This window comes from Coturnix japonica, chromosome 3, assembly GCF_054131305.1.
Source record: "Coturnix japonica strain WE chromosome 3, WE-NBRP24, whole genome shotgun sequence".
Lineage (NCBI taxonomy): Eukaryota > Metazoa > Chordata > Aves > Galliformes > Phasianidae > Coturnix > Coturnix japonica.
In genome coordinates, this window is record NC_140665.1 from 36,428,793 (window position 1) to 36,451,452 (window position 22,660).

The window sequence follows — 22,660 nt, forward strand, 5'->3', positions numbered from 1 at the left end:
AATCAGACTAATTTTCTTAAAAGAGAAGAATACTGCTGAAGATTAAAGTATACATTTACCTTGAGAGGCATCTTTGCATGTTCATTTAATAGGGGAACATCAAATACTAATCTTCTCAGCAAATGCTGCATCATAGAAGGTCTCAACTGCCTAAAAGCAGACAGACAATTCCAATGGGATGTATCACAAAAGTTATAAATAGTTATTTATAAATATATATATATATATAGTTATTTATAAATAAATACATAATAAATACATTAATGCAACCTGCCAATTCTATTCTACATTAAAATTCTTCAGATTCATTAAGTAATGGGATTTTGCTTGCAGGTCCAAAAAGAGAGCAAGGAAGCATGTATCAAAGAAAAACTTCTCATAATGCCATATATCAAATCCTTTAAAGATGCATAGGAAAACATCTGACCTGTAGACAGAGATGTAATAAATCAGGAAAAAAAAAAAAATAAATCTGAATCCTCATACTAAGTATTATGGTCACTCTGTCCACAAGCAGAGGCTATATGAATTTCATACAACATACCTCAATGGCAGTGATAAACAGCTTATCAACTAACAATGGTGCTAAATCTTCTGGTGCATTAACTCAGACACACAGTAGTGGGTGCCACTACTGGAGGGATGGAGGGATGGAGGTAAGATATACAATATGTATTTCAGAATGACAAGGACATTGAACCGTTGCTGGAAAACAGCTAACACTCATTCCCCTTTCATTGGTTCTTTAGAAGGTTTTGTATGAACAACAATAAATGTGAAATATAAAGTATTTTTGTATGGCACTTCTGTTCCTCCCTCTTAGCTTCAAAATGACTACCATAGGAATGTATGCCATTCCTGAACAAATTCATATACTATAAAAAAAAATAATCACAGTAAAGCATTTAAAAGAGCTCTGGTGATCTGAAAGCCTAAATGTTGTTCACTTTCATTAGGGATTGAATTCATCGTGGCACTACAATTAACCTTGTAAGCCTACAAAAACATGCAATTGTAATTAAATGATTTTGAAACTTGTAGATTGAAGATAAAATTCTTCCATCAAGTGTCAGTGTTGAAGTATAACTTTATCAGTCATTGAGTAGGATTACAAATGTAACACAACATACATAAATATCTTCATTGAATTGTATGATCTACTGAACATAAACCACATAGCCAGCCTGTAAGGCTGAGGAAATTCAAATTGTACTTTACTGAATGCACAATTTAACATTTCCAGAGCTTTGTTTTCTGCAGTACATCCTCCATGCCAAAACATTGCCAATGTATAATTTTTAAAAACTCAGTGAAACAAAGCAACTACAGACATACAAGCAATTAACAAAGTAGCAAGCAGAATACAACCATTAGTTTTAAAATATCTTATATCTTATAAGATATATAAGATACATAGATATAAGATATTGTAAGATATATAAGATACATACATGTAAGATATATGTCTTATATCTGCAGAAATTCTTAATTTTGCTACTCATGGCACAGTTCTGCATTCCTATGTTATACGGATGTCACTTTATCAACTCACATTACTGTACAGACAAGAATATTTTCTTACCCACAGATAGAAAGTAAACACTCCTCAATGGAATCTCGCTGAGCTTTGGTAAGAGAGCAGCCCTTTGAAAGTCTGTACACAGTATGTAATAAGGAATCAATAAGGGAAGCATGGTGCTCTGTGCCAGCAAAAAGAGGAGCGCATCTGGTCAACAGAGGCAAGACTGCTGTGCAAAGGTATCGATTCAGAGCTAAAGCCATATCTGTAGCGCTTAAAGCAGCCTACAAAGTAAAGAAGAAAGAAATTAGTTTCATTTTGTCAACGTTGATCTTTCTGTACTAAGCCATCTAAGAAAAATGAGAGGGGAAAAAAAGTTTGCAAAAATATGGAAAGCTATTTTTAGGACAAGGAAAAAAAAAAAAAGTGGTGGTGGGGGGAGGGGTGTTAAAAACAAAGCACGTGTCCGGGGATATTCAAATATTCTCAAAACTGATCAGCAACAGACAGCTCAGTTAGCAACTCAAAAAAGGCAACACAAGAAAAAAAAAAATAATAATAATAATAATAATAATTCTGAGAGGTGAAAAATATCACTAAAATAAAGGAACAAAATCTACAGAAGACACAAAATCTTACTGTATCTAAAGATGCAGCAGCACGGAGATCTGGCAGAAAGCCAACTTCAAGAAGATGCAGAAGAAAATCCTGATCCTCAATTCCATAGACCCTGTCAAGGAACAAAACCATGGCTGCCTTGTGATCTGGGCAAAACCCCGCAGACATGTCAGGTTCCACCACAGTACCATCTAAAAGGAAAAAATGAAACTTCAGTGACAAGGAGCATCCTCGAACAGCAATCTAGGCTGTTTATGCTACTTCTCTGAGGTTTCAAGTCTCTGTAGATATGAAACCATCTTCCTTGTGGTTTTGTTACAAAACAACAACACAATTTGGTTAACTGAAAAATAATGCATAAGGCAAATTCTACTCTGCCAGAACTCAAAGTCCTTGAGTATTTTTCTGTTCATACTTTGTGTATAAAAAGATTCCCAACTGTTAATACACTAATAAGATGAAGAACACTCAGATCATACTAACTAATCTGTAAAACCACCTATGCATCTTATAAGACGCCGTTAGAAAGTAATAGAAAGTAATTCTTTATCAAACATCCCAGGAATGAGAAACTTATAAGCACACCTGTGATGCATGACAATGAATCAACTAACACCTCCCTAAACACCTCCCTATCTGAAAACTTTCAAAATACCTGGAAAAAATTAACAGTATATTTTAAATCTTGATATTTTCCTTTCGAAAACAAAATAAAATTATTTGGTAACCATGAGCAGTTCTCTATGCTACTTAGGTAGTACTCTTAGATCTATAACATATTATTCCTAGTTGGAATACAAATAAATAATTGTATAATAGAATGATTATCTTTTTTTTATCATTTCTATTGTAACTTATTGGGCATTCCTGCGCTGTAAGCTTATAGACAATCCAGGTTTTCTTTAAAGGCATCCAAAAAACCACATGTAATTCCTTTCCATTTTATATTAATGTTCAAATTTTGCCCAAGTATTGCAAGGAAGTCTATGTAAGCAGAATTATATGTATGCTATAACTTCACCATAGTTGCTGAAGAACAACTCTGGTGTCTTAGTAAGACCTGGTAGAAACAATCAGTAGGGTTAGAACAGCAAAAGCAAGGGTTACTGTTTAAAAAATACTTTAGAAGAAAAGTATACATTTGCAGATTATTATTATTAAGTTTTAACAGACTTTCATAAAATCTCTCACAATTTACAGTAGTGATTTAAGCATACACAGAATTATTAACTGTTGCATGCAGAAACATTTTTGAAATGTGTGAAACATGATTCTACTTCTAATATGAATCAAAAATTGCTTCATTTCTAGGTTATTACGGAATACTGAAGGAAATATGTGTATCAATATACTGTCAAATTATAAAATATAAGACTTGGGTGGAAGAAAAACAGTACAATAATCATCTTACCTTTAGCTATGGTTGGCATGTGGAATGGAATGCTAATTACGCCCACCAAATCTTCCAGCGGAATCAAAGACCTGAGAATTGATCTGATTCTTATGGCCTCCCCTTTACCAGCATGTATTAGCTAAGGAAAAGATAAAATATTACACAGTTTGTCTTATCTTGTGGATGTGCTAATAATGTGGAAACTTTGCAAACAATAAATGCACAAGAATGACTGCTCTCAAACTTGTTATATTTTGTATTGCAAATTTCAGAGAATATGTACTTGATATGTTTTGGATTCAGATATGGAAAGTCTAGAAATCTAGAGGCTTTGTTATTAAGTAAGATTAGACCCATTTTCAGAATTGAACGTAAGGAAAAACGAGACTAAGCATCAAAAGTGTAGCACATGGTAGAAGAAAAAATAAAAAACAAAAGCAGACTTTCAGGTGTCAAAATGTTTTTTTTTGTCTCCCATTCCTGGCTGAACAACAATGCTTTCAGGTATCACAGTTGTTGGTTTGATGCTGATTATTTGGGTATCTTATTTTGGTGCTTTCGTTTGTCCTAAAGTTTATATTGCTCTTTTTCAATGTACACATTACCTATACTGAGATACAGTGTAGTATTAAAACTGCTTTGGTACCCAGCTATATGTGTCTCTGTGAAAACACCCAACAGCCCGAAACCAATCAACCAATAGAACCCTCTCTACATTCCAGTACATGAAGACACAAAACTTACATGCATTTCAGGGGCACAGCGTCCCAAGAGATCAATCAGAGCAGCATAAAAGGTCATGATTGCATTCCCCATATGAATAGTGTCATCTTCTTGTTCTTCAATTTCACTGTAATTAATTAATTGATACAACAATTAAACAATGATAAAAACACGAGAAGGTTTTTATATCAGCTTCTTATAGCTTCTTATAGCTGCTATAGCTTATATGCGGTGGCTTCCTCATATCCAGTGGACTTCTAGTGGACTTAGAATGGAATTTGTAGCTCGGAGACTGTAGTGACATCTGCACTGTAATGATTTATCTGTCTCATTGTGAATCACAGGACCAATTCTTAAATGAGCAAACAGAATTCTGAAGAGGACACTGTATTTAGAGAAAGCCATTTAAATGGAACTGCAAGGGAAAAGCAGTATTTGACAGAACATCATTCTCTGCCCTCCATGGAAGAATCTAGTTGATAATTTACATGTAAAAATAAATAAGTCATTTCATGACTAGGATTATGAAACAGATAAATATGATGACAATGTAAGCAATTACACTGCACCTACAGGGTTCTACTAGATCCATTATTTGGGGAAGGTCCATCCCTTGTTGCATCTTCTGATATTTGTATTGCTTCCTCCATGGCAGCAAGTAGACCATTGCCTCCTTCTCCTCTTAGAGCTGGACCAAAACATTCCGGTCGACGAATAAGCAGTCTTACTACAACATTGGCATTCTCCTCCACACTCTCTCCTATCACACAAAACATCGAAATTTAAATTTCTATCTACAGTCAGAAAAAGTTACACAGAAATGCAGGTTGTATGCTTAAGTAGACACTTACATACAAACCTGTTTAAATATCATGACAAAATTGTGTAAACACACAAATATATACCTTTACTTATTATTAGAAGCTATGGAATAGAATACATAGTTTTATTCAAAATTACAAAACACATCTGATTTGAAGTGAGAGTGCTAATGATAGGAGTGCTATATCTGCTAAATACCAGCTGGACTGTCCAAACCTTAAACAAATGATGGGTTTTTGGCTCCACATTTAGCAGTAATTGTATCTTAATTAGATTTAGGAGACTTTGCTCCAGTTCCAATGGAATGGAATAGTCCATTCCAAGGACTAAGGATAAGTCTAACAATCAGGGAGTAGGCTCAAATGAGCCTATCAGATCTGTGAAATGGGCATCTATGCCGTTATATGCCTTGCATAATCTTACTCTAACTGGACGATAAATTTATCTTAATAAGTTTGCTTGCAATGTTATTTTAAATGAAAAATGTACTGCAACTATTTATTCAGACATTACAGGATGCTCTAAAACTGAAAAGCTTTTATACTACCATTGCAAAATACAGCAAAACGAAGAAAATCCAAATATCGCTCTCCTTCAACTGGATTCCATCCAATGTCTGGATAGCCTTTAGAAATCAACAAAGGACAACTCTGCAATCCACATCCAGCCAAGTATCGAACCACCTATTAAGAAAGACACGGTTAAGAAAAAATAAAAAGAATAAGAAAGCGTTCCTTATTAAAACAAAAAACAGAGAGAGAGAAATGTAATGTTTTGAAAGGAAGTCTCCACTTACATTGTCTGGGATTTGACTTCTACATTCTGTTATCCTGAAAAATATTTTTATCCCAAATAATATTTCTAGGCAAGTTAGAAGAGCAACTTCTTTCTTAGCTCACTTTTCCAACTTTTCCCTATTTCTATCAGTACAGACCACAAAGCCTTCACTTTTTCTCTTTGTACATCACTGCTTTGGTCTCTACATCTAACAACTGGATGTTGTGTTGAAGTACATGGTTTAGTGGGAGCTATTGGTAATGGGTGAACAGTCAGACTTGATGATCTTTTAGGTCTTTTCCAACCTTGGTGATACTATGATTCTATGATTTCTCTTCCAATCACGAGCATTAAGAATTAGTCAGCTTGGTGACAGTCTACCCATCTTAGAAAACTTATCGTCATATTTAACTCACAGGTGTGTTCATTTATTTTAAATTTGCTTTTCACTCTTTCTTTCTTTCTTTCTTTCTTACATTTTGAACATGAAGCTGTTTTATACTCAATGTTATTCAGACTGATTGCCACAGTAGTAGTTTTTAATTCTCTCTCGCCTTTTTGAATTTTAAGGTACTATCTACCCTCAGTAATCCCTTCCTGGCTGCTCCCAGTCACCCTTTTGTCTTTCAGATTTTCAGAAATTACTTCTAGTATGACCTGTTCTATAATCTTCCCCAGAGAGAGACATCAGCAAAACAGAAAAACAAATCAAGATTTTATCAACAGTATTGAGGGTGGACTCCACTGTTTCCAAAGTAAGGGTTGCCCTTGAACCAATTCCTGTAAGTTTCACATGCACATATAATAAACCACATACTCAGTCATCCAGAACATCAGCAGAAAGAGCAAACAATCAGATTCTGATAATCTTCCTCCAAAAGTGATTTAAAATTTCCATACAATTTTCTTCATCTTTGATGTTGATTATACCATTCTACTTCTTCTTGTCCTGAGCAAAGGAATCTTTGCCTTTCCAGAGGGTATAAAAATATGTATGGTAAAGTAGCTACAAACCTTCTCCAGATCAGGCTCCCTTAAAGCTAGTGCAAGTTCATTGTTATCCATTACAGATGCTGCTGCAACATCTAAAGGAGTTGATCCTCGCATAGAAGGAGAGGCTGTAGAAATAACGTTAAGTTTCATTAGTAATTTATTAGAAGATAACAATTTAATAGTACAATAATAACAAATAGTTAATCAAACATAACATTCTGTAATTAGTTTGCACATTATTTTAAGCATACAAATTAAACCACACAATGTATAAACATCTTGCATTCATATGAAACATGACATTCAAAATACAACATAGATGTTTACCCTAGATAACCTATCCCACACATTCCTATTCTCATTACAAAGACTGTTTAAAGAACTTATCCTTTACAGTATTCTTAACTGAGATAACTTTGTTTTGAGGAAAATGTAAAGAAACTTTTATGTCCAAAAGAGTGACATTTTATCTAATATACTGAAATTGAATGTATCATTCAGATTCAAAATACTACAACACGTTATTTATTTCTGTTGAAACAGAATATTTATTTCTGTTGAAACAGCAGTCAATACAGTATTAGTAAAAGCTGACATTTTCTTACTAACACTCCAAATGCATTTCACTTGGGCATTCTTTCTTCAAAAGGAATTTTGGTTTATTTTTCTGTCCCATATTTATACCTCAATAAGGACTTTTTAATATTTATTCTGAATGAACACAACTAAATTAAATAAGGGAAGAATGCATCTTCTCTGTAACATATCAGCCCAGGAAAGAAAAGTTAACATTTTAGGAAAAAATGTAAAGTTTAATTCTGGGCACCTATGTACTCACAGTCAACAAAGTGAGCTTCATATTTGTCCCACTGGCATAGAAATATACTGAAAAGTCAAAAGAATTAAATAATAGAGCAAGCCTCAGCAGTGAGAAATGAGCCATAGTGAAAGACTGCCAACATTCATTTACAATCCTCTTTATCAAAATCATGATTTTATTCTCTTCCATAAATGTTGCAACTAAACACCAATTCTTCCTTACTGTCCAGGCATACACTAGCAGGTGTAGACGATATTACCTCAACTCAATGTTAACATTATGGTTTTGCCTGGAGTTAGAGACAAAGCTAATGAAGATATTTTTTTCTTAGATAAAGTAGAAGGTTCAAGACATAAACAAACAAACAAAGTAAAGCACAGATGAATAGAGAAAAAAAATAGAGACAGTGAACAACAGGAGAAGAGAAAAAGAATAGTTTTTGTTCAGAACATCACAAGCCACACACATTACTTACCAAGGCCAACACTGCTATTTTCCAATAAATAGCTAAGATGATCAAACATAGCTTTTTGATTCTGCCTACTAATGCGGCAAAAATAACATAGGAAACGACAGCAGTTTGCCACCATTTTTGGGAAAGTGATTTCCTAAAAATCAAGTGAAAACAGACTAAAGCTCAACCTCTAAAACAAGCATAAAAGTTGCAAAAGATCATTTATATAACAGTCATTTAACATACTAGCATTTATGCATAGAATTCATTGCATACTAGTGGTTTTACCTTGAACTCAACAGATATTTCTTCGCCTCACTAGAAAACACAAATCTGATTTTTAACTTGAAAATAAGAGCTGGATTCACACATAAATTCAAGATTCAAACATGAAACAATGTTAATGTTCAGATTTACAAAGTGATATTTCATCCTTTTTTAATTAATTTTGAAAAAGATCCTTGAAATCCCTTTAAAATCCATTAAGCAGATGAAGTGGTATTCACCTTTTATGGTTGTGGTTTTTTTTTTCCTTAAAGCACACAAATTCAGAGCTAATTCCATCTTTTTCTAGAACAGAAGAATGGAATTTCCTAAAAAACTTGATGATCAATTTCTGTGCTATGGGAAATTAGTAAAAGGTTGTGTTCTCAGTGTCTCCAATGACTGCTTGTCACCTTACACCATAAAGCTTTGAACAGCTATATTTTAAATTCTCTGTCTTTTAACAGTAAATTGCTTTACCTTGGATTCTCCTCCACCAAGTACATTTACCATCACTTCCATGACTGTCTCATGCATGCCTAAAGCTCTCATGAGATTGGGATGTTGATAAAATACTTTATTATTCATGATGTCTCTACAGAAATACAAAAGAAAAAGTCCAATTACATTTTTGAGACTATTTTGTTATTGTGTTATTTGCAAAGTTGACAGATCACAGTGTAATGACAATGAAAATTCTGCACCATCTGAAGTGATACATCATCATGTGAGGTAAAGAATTACCTGGGGAACTTCTGGTTCAGTCTCTCTCTCTCTACTCACCTAACACCTCTGCCTTCCCCCTTTCCCACCATTACAAGATATTGCATTTCTTTACTCACAATAAAGAAGGATCTGACCTTTTATTTTTCCATATTATAGCTAAGCTAGAAGTATGATATAACATCAGCTTCAATTTTATATTCAACTAACTCATATTCTCTGATAAAGTACTCTTTTCAGAATATTTGCAGACTCAGAATGCTTGACATCTGCCTTCAAGGTTAAGAAGATTGCAAAAGAGAGAATGTAGATCCAGCTACCTTCTAAACATAGAAACATTAGCCAATGTTAATGTTAGTTCTTGAATTACAACTCAGAAGGACTATCTTCTACATATTTCAGCAGAATAGATTCACATACTTGGAAATCATTCTTGAGGATTACAATTTCAGTATTTTATACAGATGTGGCATGTCCAATAAAAGTCTGTATTTTAGAAAGTAATTACATTTCTAACAACTGTATTTAGTCATTAAATCATGTGCAACGCAGAAGTAGAAGTAAAAACCAACAGGTCATGGTAGAAAAGGACTAGCAAGTTACTATTAGAAATACTTTTGTCCAAATAGACCAGGGGTGATAAAGGATGGACCTTGATTCCAAAAACTACCAATACCACATTTTCTTTCTGGAATAATATTGAATGCTGTGGAAGAAGAACTCAATGATGGAATTCTGCCAAAGCATACTAAATTCCTATTTGCCTACAGCAGCTCTCTTTCACAGCAATAATTAAGTGCAGAAAGTTGAAATGCCTACGGACTGTCCAGTGGCACTACATTACTATATTAACCTGCTTTGGCAGGGGGGTTGGACTTGATGATCTCTTTTTTTATTCAGTAAACCCCTACAATTCTGTGATTCTGTGACTATTTCATAAAGTACATGCACTTTCATATATATAATTGCTGACTTCACTGTGAACTGTCATACTTCAGAAAACCTCTGAATTTCTGTGGGAACAGTTCTTAAGCAGGAACAAGTGAGTCTTCCATCTCTGAGCTGGAAGAATGGAATGCTTTCCACTCACAATAAAACACGTGGCATTTCTAAATAGCAGCTGGAGCTCAGGTTAGGTTATAAAATAACTAAATGCACAGCTGTGGAACCTAACAGATAAATAAGACTATGATAGAAGCTATTAAGAATGATGAGAGGAACAGGCAGCAAAAAAACTAACTTAACAAAAAAATACCTCCTTATTTTCCTTATATCAAACTTTAACATATCACCAGACTGTTAAGAATTAAATCAGCCCAACTAATAAATTTCTTCACAGAGAAAAATGGTAAGGAAAAATAATGCTAACAAAAAGAATATGAAATGAAAACTACTGAGATTGGCTTCCCGCCCCTCACCCAAGACACAACCATGTCAAAATCTAAAAATCACTCAATCATTTGAGTGTCAGCTTAATGAAACAAAACAACTCAAATGCACAACTACAAAAGCGGACAAAGAAATCCCATTATATTTTGGCTGCGAGCAGGTAAAATGACAAACCTCACATCTAGTACAGTGAACTGAAAATCAACTGGACTTCCTGGCAAGGCATGAAGTAGTTCATAATGGATGAGCAAAAGTTATTTATACAAATTGCTTGCATATTTTAGATTTCCAGTTAGCAGGGGAAAAAAAGGAAAAATTTATTTTGCACAAGCTAAACTTCATGCATTTCTGGCATTCTTTGTAAAATCTTGTCTCTTTTCTTGTCATTGCTACTGTCAATTGTGAATTTCTGAAACATACTGATGTTTAATCTCACCAGATATCACTGATATGAGAACACTTCTTTGGAAAAAAATAAAAAATGAGAAAAAATAAAGCAACTTTGCTTGTAAAGATGATTATGCTTTCTTTATACAGTTACTTCCAATTGCAGTTCATATTAGACTATGTTTTAGTCAAATAATTAAGAAAAGATCATACTGCATGAACTACTTCATAATTCAAGTTGCACCAGCTACATGCAGCACAACAGAAAGATGTCCTGTGTGCAGACATTTGTGTATTCAACTCCATCTGCTGACAGCTGGTAGGATTTGAATGGCTCAATATCTTGCACCTGCATTCACATAAAGACTTCTGTCAAGTAAGCTGTCCATTTTCACAAGCACAGTATTTAAAACATGACAACAAAACTATTTTTGTATATATTTTGTATATTTATTTCTATGTAAGGAAACTACATATGGACCTGAGCGAACAGCATGAAGCTGTGCAGCCATGTGCAGGGAAGTTCAGGCTAGGTCTCCACCAGTCGTCAGGCCCTGGAATAGGCTCCTCACAGTAGTGGTTACAGCACTGAGATGCCAGAATTTGCACAATTATATCTCAGATATAGGGTGAGATTTTGGGGTGGTTCTGTGTGGACCCGAGAATTGAATTCTATTATTCTTAGTGGGTTTCTTTCCAACTTGAGATATTCTACATTTTCATCTCTTCTCACAAGAAAAGCTTGACATATCACTTGCTACTATCCAAAAATAATGCATATGATGCTACAACTGAAGATCCTACACAACTAATGCCAAAGTCTGCATTTACATCTATGTAAGACTACTTACATTCAAGTTTAATAACAAGACAGCAAATAAGTATCTGTACGTTAAGAGACATTACCCACCCTAATCCACGAATCATAAGTTTCTCTTCCTCCTTCCCCATTCTGACACTGAGCAAGGAACGGATTTGTCCAAGGGATGCCAAAAGATTGATTGTATCTTCCACAGACACACTATTTATGGTGTAGGTCTTTGGTAAGGCTCGAACCAAGCCACCAATACCATCATACTGGCGATGGAGCAGTACAAACATGGCTCTGACTAACTCTGGGTCTTCTATTACTGATTCCTGGGCCCAACGCACCATTGTATCTGAAATCAACTGCTGAAGAGTAGCTGTGAAGAAAATAAACAAATCACAAAATTACCATTAGTTTCTCAGATCTCTGAGAGTAGTCCCCTAAGAAGAAGTCGTTGCCCAAAGAGGAGATGGATACCCCATCCCTGTAGACATTCAAAGTCAGGAAGGTCTCTAAGCAACCTGATCTAAATGTAGGCATTCCTGTTCATTGTAGGACTCACATTCCTCAAACAACTGTATGATTCTTTGGTAGTATGATTGTAATAAATGCAAAAAAATAAAAAGAAATCACAATTGACACGTAAAAAAGTTAATAATCTATCATCCTTGGCCACAAGCACAACTTGGACACCACTTCCATAATCCATGTGCCACACACAGAATTTGGATGCCACTCGTAATAATTCTTTTAAAGATGGAAAAGTAGAAAGTGACAGAAAAACTACAAAGCAACAATCACAGTCTTTAATTTTAGGCTGGATGGAGAGACTTTCTCCAAGTATAGCTTTGCAAATTATGGTTTAATTGTGAAATCTTTTTTTCAATTGTCAGCCTTCATGCAAATACTGATTTGCAGCTGCTGCAGATGATTTTATGAGCAAGTTCTTATAATCAGGACCTTGCTACAATTAGTCAGCATGAACTCATCAAAAATCAAGAAATGCTCTACAAAGATTATGAATAAAATGAGGATCAAGTGTGGGGGAAAAAAAACAAACAACCACCCTCAATAGAAGTTTCCAATACATCCCACTGGGGAAGAAAGTCTGCTTAACATAAAATATAAATAAAATATTATTCCAGATGAGCTTGTTTGGAGTCAGAGCTAGAAATATTGAGGTGCACAGATGTTTCACTAAAAATCCACCTAGTTTTTGCTGAAAATAGAACTTTCTTCTCCGCTTCTCTAGCTATTTGGAATTAGGACACATAAACTGCACATAAAGTGTAAACTGTGCTTTAATGCTCCTTACAGGATGTCTTAGCGTCATCATCAACTGGTTTCTCAGCCTGCTTCTTCTTCAGATATGTAACTTTTTCTACCAGGTACAGGAGGCGACCCCTAATAGTTAAATCACTATTTCCATCCAAAGTTCCATCTTCATCCAGTTCAATTCCTGAAATCATAAATATATAACAAATAGTAAAATAATAATTGTAGACAAGTTGCAGCAATGCTTTCTATTCTGTCTGCAGAAACACTCAAACTGAACTATGCTGGTTCTGTTCTACCAGACCTATAAAAACAATTTACATAAGTTTAACCAGAAGTTAGGAAAAATGCAGATCAAGTACATATACAAGGCAAGAAAATGCAGGCAAGGATAATGTTAGTCTATTAACCTACTGTATAAATTGTGTACTGTGATACATAAAATAAATAGCAAATGTATTTCTCTTCTTAACTCACTACAGATGTTTCCAAATTAATATTGATTTCTATGTTTTGGAATTGTGCAGAGAACTGTATATGTACATTGCCTATAGATACAGTAGGACTCAAATGATAGTAAGCCCGGAGTATGAGATTTCTTTAGGTAAAACAAATCAGAAAAACAAAAGAGCTCAAGTTACAAGTATAATTTCTAATGACTAGTCAGGAGAAAGTAGCCACAGTGAACTGCTTCATCGGATATACTTTACACTTCTAGAGCTCGCTGTAAGAAAATAAGAAATTGCACAAGGCTTTACATAACCACAGACTTGCTGAGGTTGAAGCAAGCTCCTGGAGATCCTCTATTCTAGCTCTCTTCTCAAACCAGTGTCAACCAGTTAACTCTGGCAGATTGCTCAGGACCACTTAATTCAGGTTCTGAATCTCTCTTAGTGGAGATGGCACAGCCTTTTTGGACAAACTGTTCTTGAATTCCACCTAATATCCTTACAACAAAAATTAAAATAATGATAATGACGATAATAAATACTTTAGTTTCAAATATAATATTCTGTATTTTAATCTGTGTTGGCTGTCCTTTGTGTTGTCAGTAGACAGCACTAGAAAAGTCTGTCCCGGTCTTCTTTACTCAATCTACCCAACAGGTGTTTTTTATGTACTGATACAATTCCCTCCATAAGCCTTAACTTCACAATAATCAAGCCCTCTTGGCTTCTTATTATATGAAAGATGCTCCAAGATTTCAAACATCTTGGTGGCTCCTCACTGGATTTACTCTCTTGTACAGGAGAGCTCATTATACCACTTTTTAATTTCTGCCTTCATGCATACATTGCAACTGAAACAGAAATTCTGACCTTACATGCTAAAATAAGCTCAAAAGAAAAAATGCCATTCAATTATTTTATTTTATTTTTTAGTCCTAGGAGTGTTACTGATGTTAAACATACCAAGGATTACCAGTAACTTCAAATTTTACATGGAATCACGTTACACAAGAGTTGTGATGGTAATATCTTGAACCAGATCAATAGTAAAGATACTGAGATGTCTTATCAGTTAGAATGCAAAGCTGCTCTGAAATTAGTCATATCAAATGTCTGTTTTCCCATAGTTGCAATGTTCCATAAGCTGTAGTAGTATTTCATCGATTTGCAAACTGTCAGTACAATTGCCACTCAGCCATTTCACTAGATATGAACTCTGTCTAACTAATCCAGCAAATAGGAGACTTGGCATATATAACTGTTATACTTACTTTGTAGTATACTAATTTATTGCACTCAACTGTAACACACTGTCTGACCCATAAAATATATATAAAATTATAATAATCTTCTACTTGTAGGTTATGCAAATTACTAATTCTCCATTAAGAAAAGAAAAACAATGACAAAATTAGACCAAGTAATTCAAAAAAGCATCTTCACATAACTTCACTCTAAGAAATACAGAAAAATCAAGAGAACAATGAAGTTCACTCTCCTTTCCTATTATTATTTTTTTTTCCTACATGAAGCAAACATACTGCATTCTATTCTAGTTTGATAGTTTGACCACATTTGAGGATAAGAATTCATGTACATTTTTAACTGTGCATTCTGTATTTTTATTTTTCAGCATTTATTGTTGTTATAATGCAACCTCTAGACTAGTTAATTCCTTTTATTTCCCTAAAATCATCTAGAAAGACAGTTTCTAAAGGTACTATAATTTTAAAAGGAAAAGCACTCAATAACAGGACTTACCACAGTGTGTCATTAGGTCTTCATGAAAATCCAAGAGTTGATCCCGAATTTCTTCAGGGCAAGGACAATCGGTTTTATCATCTTTAAAGTTCAGCAGCATGTTAATCTTAAGACAGAAAACATAAAGGAAAGGCAAACCATGGTTATTTCTAAAGGGTAGTCTTGGAAATAAAAAGGAACTCTGCTACACATGGATGAAACAAAAAAAATTACAGTCTGTTGTAAACTACCTGCTCCTGAGGTGGGGATCGAAATTCCTTTGTTTTTCTAGCTGTCAAGGCAGCAGACATGTTCAAGGCCTGCATCACCTCATTGTACCGGAAGCGCTGATTCTCTTGAAGCTTGGCCACAAAATCATCTGAAAATGCTACAATGGCTTCTATCCGGTGTCGTACCTGGCAATCACACAGGTACTGAAGTAGATGACACATCTGAAAAAACAGTATCATAAAAGTCAAGAAAAGAAGACTTCTCTGTAAATTAATGTGAATAAGGATAAATTCCTTGCAGAAGCAGTTACTGTCAAACAAATTGTTTGAAATTTTCATTTTAGTCACTTACTGCATCTGAAGTGATCAGCAATACATCCTACACCAGAAATATCTGCCATCTGCAAGAGATTTATGTGCCTTGGACACAGAAAATATACATATACAAAGAACAACGGATTTACACCTTGTCGCACATGCACTTCTTTTCTGTCTGAATGAACAAACATGAAGAAATCCCTGTTGACTTCATTAAGAAAGTAATTCCATTTCACAAAACAGATGTTTGATCCACTGTGAATAAGTTCATGAAATCAGAAAGATAATAAATCTTGTCATTTCCTTTGAGGAAATAAATTCTCTATTTAACCACCATTAGATTGCTCTATTCCTTGAAATGTAAATTACCAGGGAAAGAAACAGGGAGCTGAGAAACATGAACAACCATTAACACAGCAGTTACCTGTAGTTTAACAGGTTCAGGAAGTTTCATCTGAAGGAGTCCTTCCTTTGGCACTTGCTCCCCTCTCGTTTCTTCCTCTCCTTCTGACTTGAGCTCATTCGAACTCAGGTCCTTCTCTGAGAGTTCCTTTTCCTCCTCCAGACTCGCAGCTTCTTTGAAAACACGTGGCTCAATCAACTGCAAGATGTGTTTCAGATCTGCGTTGTGGAAGATTCCCATAATTAGGAGGGTGTAAAAGAGCTTGATGAGAGGGACAAACAAAAATTCTGTCGAACCTCCAACTGGGTCTCTGACATGGAGGCTGCCCTCCTGAACAGCTTCAGTCAGCATCTCTATTGTTTTGGCCTTTAAGATTTCTAGCGGGAATTCAGGACTGAACTGAAAGCATTCACTGTTAATGCTTACAAAACTCGGTGAGGAGAACTGCATTCTTGGCCTTAAGGAAGTGCTGAGTCCTATACCAGGGAGGCCATGTTTCTTGTTTTCATCAGGAAACAAGGTAATACTCTTGGTCTCATCAGTCATTGGAACAATAAATTCATTATTCATCATTAACCTGGCAGTTGCATAGGTATTGAGATGAATGTCTATGAGTAAGTCATAATATCCCGCACGTAATAATCCTGGCATATATTTATTCTCAATTGCATATAGAAGCTGAGATTCATCCACATGGCTACACATAGCATGGGCCACTCGGTTGTTCCCTAAAGCACACACAGCTGAATACAATCGGAGAGTATGGTAGTGAAATTTCAGCAGTTCTTCCTGTTCTGTCAGCTCCAAAATATCAATTGTTCTGCAGAGAAAAGAGCAATACAGTATATTTCAGTACAAAAACTCACTTAAGAGAATGAATTCTTCCTTTGGAAATCATTAGCACAGTATCATTTATAGGGTTGGAATAATTCACTTTCCAACTTTCCTAATATGCTGTAAATCTGAGAAGGAAAATGGGTCTTTGCCTACGTTGCAGATTATCTTTAATAATTTATAAACAATATTACTTCTAAGTTGAATAACTACACAATCTGTTAAAGATTTTGGAGGAAAACTAGAAAGATTTATGGTTTAAAACATTGAAAAATAAAATCAGGAAAAAAAATTATTATTATCTAAAATCAAAACACTTTTTTTTTTTTTTTTTTTTCCTCCTCTGTATTTATAACAGTAAATAATGAGAAAAAAGAAAGACTTGGGCTTCTCTTCCAGAAAACTTTATTACATGTCTAACATCATATCCACAATTTAACCCAGACAAACATATTCACGTAAACAATGTTAACCTGTTTTCTTCAGGAATGTGAAGAGCCATGAACTGCAAAGGATTCAGACACTGTATCATCCAGCCTTGACGTTCGCTGATCCTAGACACATCAACTTTCAAGAAGTGGTTTGGCACTCTACTCCAAAGCACATGAGTCAGAAACTGGACATGGAGACGTGGAGGACACTGGGAGACTGGGTTTTTGTGTTCACTTTTGAATAAACCAGCAGATAATGGCATTACATTCTAGAGAATTCCAATATAAGAGACGATTAGTTTCATCATCTTTACCAAACAAGGAATACATAATATTTCTCAAGAAATGTATTCAACATATAGTACAGTGCAACATGAAATTTTCATTATCTTGTATAGTCAGTTGGTAACTCAAAACTCTTCTAAGACTCCTAACATAACTCCTCCAACCTAACCTGCAGATAAGATTGGTCATTTTCTGTTTACAGAATAAAATATCTGCCTTCCTGATCCAAGTGATTTCACTTCATCATGAAGGATGAGATTTAGAAACATCAACAGGACTCTGCAATATCTTCTTCCAAAGCTAATCAGTTAGTCCTTTTCATCTAATGTACTATATTTTAAATGAACGAATTAAGAATAGAAATAACAGCAGAGTAAACACTCAGAATAATAAATATCAGCTCAATATCATGAACACACTGAATGAAACATTTATGAAAAAAAAAAAAAGCAGAAAATAGAATCTGATATACTTTTTATTTCTAAACCTGCAAAAAACACGACAAACCAGAATCCTAACATTATTTACCTTTATTCTACCCAACTCAAACTGGAAAACATTGGGACTTGTAGCTTGAGCAAATACAGCAGGAAATAACTTTGTACTTGGTTCAACCTACAACAAAAAAATCAAAAGCATTTAATTACTTAAGAAAACAAAAACTGTTATATCTAAGTACTTATATATATCAGGAAAAACAAAACAAAACAAAAAAAAACAAAAACAAAAAACCCTATATTGAAAGTCAGCAAATGAAAATCTTCAAATAAAACTCCAAAAAACACAAATAGAAGGGGAAAATGACTATTTCAACAATGGTAATTACTTTTTCTTCCGATCTAGTAACAAACTGTCTAATAAAATGCAATCTGAGGACTTAGTTTCTAAGATACCATCGAAAAATACTGACCTGATAGTATGTGCCCAGTTCTTTGCCATTAGCCGTGAAGGTCAGCAGGCCACTGGCAGCATCAACTAAGCAACCAATCTCCAGACCATTATTATTACGTCCTTGCCCAGGGCTCATGCTCTCTCCAGCGCATACCATATAGCAGTTGCTGCGTTTTATGCTGAATGTCAAAAAAACAAATAAATCTATAGATGGAGATACAGACTATAGATCCTTCGGCCTAAGAAGAACTTTATAGCCATATAATCAAGAAACAGCAGAAAAGAGCAGCCACTCAAATCAAAGCCAAAATTCAATCGAAATTTCACTTGATTATTAAAATGAAGATGACAAAACATGAAGGAGCTCAAATCTGTTCTAAAATTTCAGGAGACAAAATTAATTTTGAAAATTCATGGTTTAAATTGTTCAGTTCACTGCAAACTGTTAGGTGTAACAGTTTCTGATACAGAACACAAGCTGAAATGCTGAGAGGCATATTGATACTAATTCTTACTTTCTCAAAATCAAAATAAATAATCCAAAAATAAGGCCATTTTGCTTTACTTTGTATCACTTCAAAAGCCTGAAGTAACAGGAACATTGTCTGAATGACTCAAACTACATATAAAAGCCACATTACTCTTCTACTTTTCAGTGTCTATTGATTTGATTAGACCATTATTCCTCCATTTCCTCACAAGCAATAGAACTCCATAAAGTTAAAAGAAAAAAAGGCAACAATAAAAAAGCCCCCATCAACTCAGTTACATTAAATTCAGTGTATTTATAGCTTATAAATTGTTAAATACCTTTATGGATGATAAAATCAGTATCCTTTTAAGAAAATTGTAACTAACCTCTCATGGACCTTTCCTTTTTCATCTCCCAGAGTTACTGTAACTGTACGCACTCTGTCCAAGTCAAAGCTTGTGTCATACTGATGAAAGTCAGATGTAATCCAACCCACCCAAACATTAGCAGGTTCTTGACCAGGAAATATTCTCACTGAATAATAGTACTATCAATAAAAAGAGCAAGTATCAGTATTTGGTTTACTGATATATCACTTTGTTTCACGTTTAGTTATTCTAAAATCCAAAAAAAAAAAAAAAAAAAAAAAAAAAAGTCATCTCTTTAAAAAGAGAATAAGCACACTCAAGTTAATGAAAACATAAATTAATTTATGGTTTTCTCTATGAACAATGTCTTAAATTGACAGTCAAGTCAAACCAAAACAAATATTAAATGCATGCCCAAAAATTAGTTTCTGAATCTCTTACAAGGACATGTAGTTATACAGAAGTCTAAAATACAAATCCTTTGTTACCATACCGTAGACGTTTGCATTAAATATTCATAGTCATCCCTTTCATCTGCTAGCACATCCTCAGTAAGCCTTGCAGAATGGCTTGTACTATAATCTGGTTTTGTCCTCCTAAGCATAAATCTGCAATAAAATAAGTAAAATCAAAATATATATATTAGAAGTTCAATAGATCAGTATATATATACAGCATTTTTGTACTAATACTGTTCCGATAGTGCATTTCATGTAATGATCATAAAAGCATTAAAAATAAACTAAACAATTGGTCCCTAACAGCTGGGGGGGAAAAAAACACAACAATAAACAAGCAAAAAAAAAGCAACAGTTTATGCTTTTTAATCTACACCTTGCTTATGAAGCAACATATGTATATGAACGTTAGTTTTTCCTCTTACTGAGTTGATATTTAAATGCAAGACATAATTAGGGAAAAATCTCAACAGATCCAATTGGCATTTTGTTCAGTGAAGAGCAAGAAAAGAAAAAGAAAAATTTAATGCGCTACAAACCTTTGTTTAAGACGTGAAGGTTTTTCTTGAACATAATCCTTATGGTTATTTAACTCTGGTTTTGTGGCATCTTTTTCTCTTTCTGTCCGGTCAGCCGCTAGATGACCATGAGCAGTTTTCATTAGAACCTCAAAATCAGAATCAGCATCATAATCGTCCAAATCATTCTTCGGGCCAAAAAGACCTGTGCCTGGTAACCCTCCTGCAGCTGTTCTGGAGAACACCTCAGCACATTCAATGGGCATACTTAATCGAAAAAACATGACGTCTGTTTTACTGTTCTGTGAACCAAAGGACTTCTGTGTGACCTTCAGGCAAGGACAAGTGTCTATGGTTCCATCAATTCTCATCACCTATCAAATGTAAAAATGCAGTTGCTTTGAAGCTGATGCATTTCCCCTGGTTAAGCATTCAATTCTTGTGTCTAGAGTACGCACTTTTGACATGCAAAGTTTGCAACCATACACAGTTAACAGTAAAAAGAATTGAGGTTATGCACTCCCATTTCAAGGGGAAATGAATACCTTGAGTTTTTCCTTCATTACAACACAAAATACTTAAGAGGGACTGTTCATAAGTCCAACATTTCCAACAATAATAACAAATCACAACAAACATATGCATGATGAAGAACACAGATTTTTTTTCTTAAAAAACAAAAGGGTGATACTCATTGGCTGCAATTTCATCAATTCATCATCAAGGATTTCATGATAAAAAGACAAATTCAGTTTCATCAAGATGCATAACACTGGGGCATAAATGTTAACCAACTAACTAATAAATATTTATTAAGATAAAACCCAATTAGCAATGGAAAATCACATTATAAAGCATATATATCAGAACAAAGGGTATTCATTTAGCAGAAACACCTACTTTCTGGAACTTTCTCACTTTTTGCTCAAGGAGCCCATCTTGCAGAATTTGTATTTAAGAAACTCAGGTTTACACATGACAGATTTTGTGGATTAAGAAATACTATCAATCAAGTCCACTGAATGTAATAAACTTGTAAGAGATGCAAGGCTTGTACAGAACTGGGACAACATACCAAATTAGAAATCTTGTCTACAAGTGCAAAAGTAGAAATGTTAAGTAAAACAGACTCATAGAAGAAGTGTTCAGAAACATTTTAAAAGAATCACAGACCTCAATATGTTCATGATTTTGCGGAACTGGTAGAAACTGAGGGAGCCTTTTACTGAGCCAAATGGTAATGTCTCTGTTTGTATTAACAGCAAAGGGTTCATACCCTTCCTGTAATCCACAGATAGTGAAATATTTTAGAGTGCTGACATCTTTTCCAAAGTTCATTCTTCCCACTTGAGATGGGCCCAGGCTACACACAGGTAGAAATCCTAAAAAGATGAAGAAAGAAATGCAAGTTGTATATATTACAAACAGATAATTTTTCACTTCCATAAAACAATTAAATGTAATTTTAAAAAGGCACAAATCCAAACAATAAAAAAGCGAGCAGTAACCTGTAGCACATCACCTCCTATATGTCAAGTACCATATCTCAGATATAATTTTAGATATAAAGCTATTATCCAATAATCTCTTCATGCAACTGTTGATTCACCACACAGGAAACTAGGAGTACTTCATCAAGTACTCTTCTCTGCTAAGATGGTAAGGCATCGACAATTTTACTCGCAAATCTAATATTTTTTTATATTACTCATAAAATACCAGTAGCTATGGTATATTGAGAGAAACTGAAAAATTACTACCAAAGCAATGTTTCTTGTCCATACAGTTACATCAGTGGGGAAAAAAAAAAAAAAAAAAAAAAAAGAAGAAGAAGAAGAAATGCATCAGCAGCATGCTGTACATTAAAAGAAATATATATATTAATTAATTTTAAAAATTCATACCACTCTGGTACTGGTTAATTAGAACTAACAATGTGATAATGTTACTTCAATGGACTTAAATTAGGTGTTTTTTCGGTGGTGGTGGGTTTTGTGTTCTGTTATTCATTTGTCATTACTTTTGAATCAACTTCATATTTGCATGTATCTGCATCTCCTTTCCTATTATTTCCCTAGGGAAATTCATTTGTGATTCCTTTGCAGTCTTTAAATAATCTCCTTTACTTATTTTTTGCCCCCCTCAAGTTTCAAATCACTATGAAATTCATTTATTTCTTCTACCATTATTGGTCGCAGCTCATTTGGCCCAGGCACTAGCAGAATGTAACAACAAAGCTTAAAAATAGTAAGTTAAACTCCAGATATTTTCCATTTTATGAACACGAAATATCAAGAT

The 22,660-nt window shown here is 34.3% G+C and overlaps 1 protein-coding gene across 12 annotated transcripts in view; it reads right to left on the reverse strand.

Moving 5' to 3' along the window:
- RYR2 (ryanodine receptor 2) overlaps positions 1–22,660 on the reverse strand; it is a 298,055-nt gene that overhangs the window by 92,550 nt on the left and 182,845 nt on the right. For all 12 annotated transcript variants that reach the window (XR_014944723.1, XR_014944724.1, XM_085543326.1 and 9 more), the window contains 22 exons: positions 21,536–21,744; positions 20,384–20,736; positions 19,880–19,994; positions 19,405–19,565; positions 18,566–18,725; positions 18,184–18,270; positions 17,413–17,639; positions 16,127–16,925; positions 15,406–15,606; positions 15,176–15,281; positions 13,006–13,149; positions 11,793–12,066; positions 8,864–8,978; positions 8,141–8,273; positions 6,867–6,970; positions 5,623–5,758; positions 4,827–5,013; positions 4,275–4,380; positions 3,549–3,669; positions 2,159–2,328; positions 1,583–1,803; positions 60–150 (listed from right to left, as the gene is read on the reverse strand). Coding sequence is in view for 10 of the 12 variants with exons in the window: in XM_085543326.1 (XP_085399452.1) it covers positions 60–150; positions 1,583–1,803; positions 2,159–2,328; positions 3,549–3,669; positions 4,275–4,380; positions 4,827–5,013; positions 5,623–5,758; positions 6,867–6,970; positions 8,141–8,273; positions 8,864–8,978; positions 11,793–12,066; positions 13,006–13,149; positions 15,176–15,281; positions 15,406–15,606; positions 16,127–16,925; positions 17,413–17,639; positions 18,184–18,270; positions 18,566–18,725; positions 19,405–19,565; positions 19,880–19,994; positions 20,384–20,736; positions 21,536–21,744 (4,220 nt within the window). In the remaining 2 variants the exon portion in view is untranslated. The remainder of the gene's footprint in view (positions 1–59; positions 151–1,582; positions 1,804–2,158; positions 2,329–3,548; positions 3,670–4,274; positions 4,381–4,826; positions 5,014–5,622; positions 5,759–6,866; positions 6,971–8,140; positions 8,274–8,863; positions 8,979–11,792; positions 12,067–13,005; positions 13,150–15,175; positions 15,282–15,405; positions 15,607–16,126; positions 16,926–17,412; positions 17,640–18,183; positions 18,271–18,565; positions 18,726–19,404; positions 19,566–19,879; positions 19,995–20,383; positions 20,737–21,535; positions 21,745–22,660) is intronic.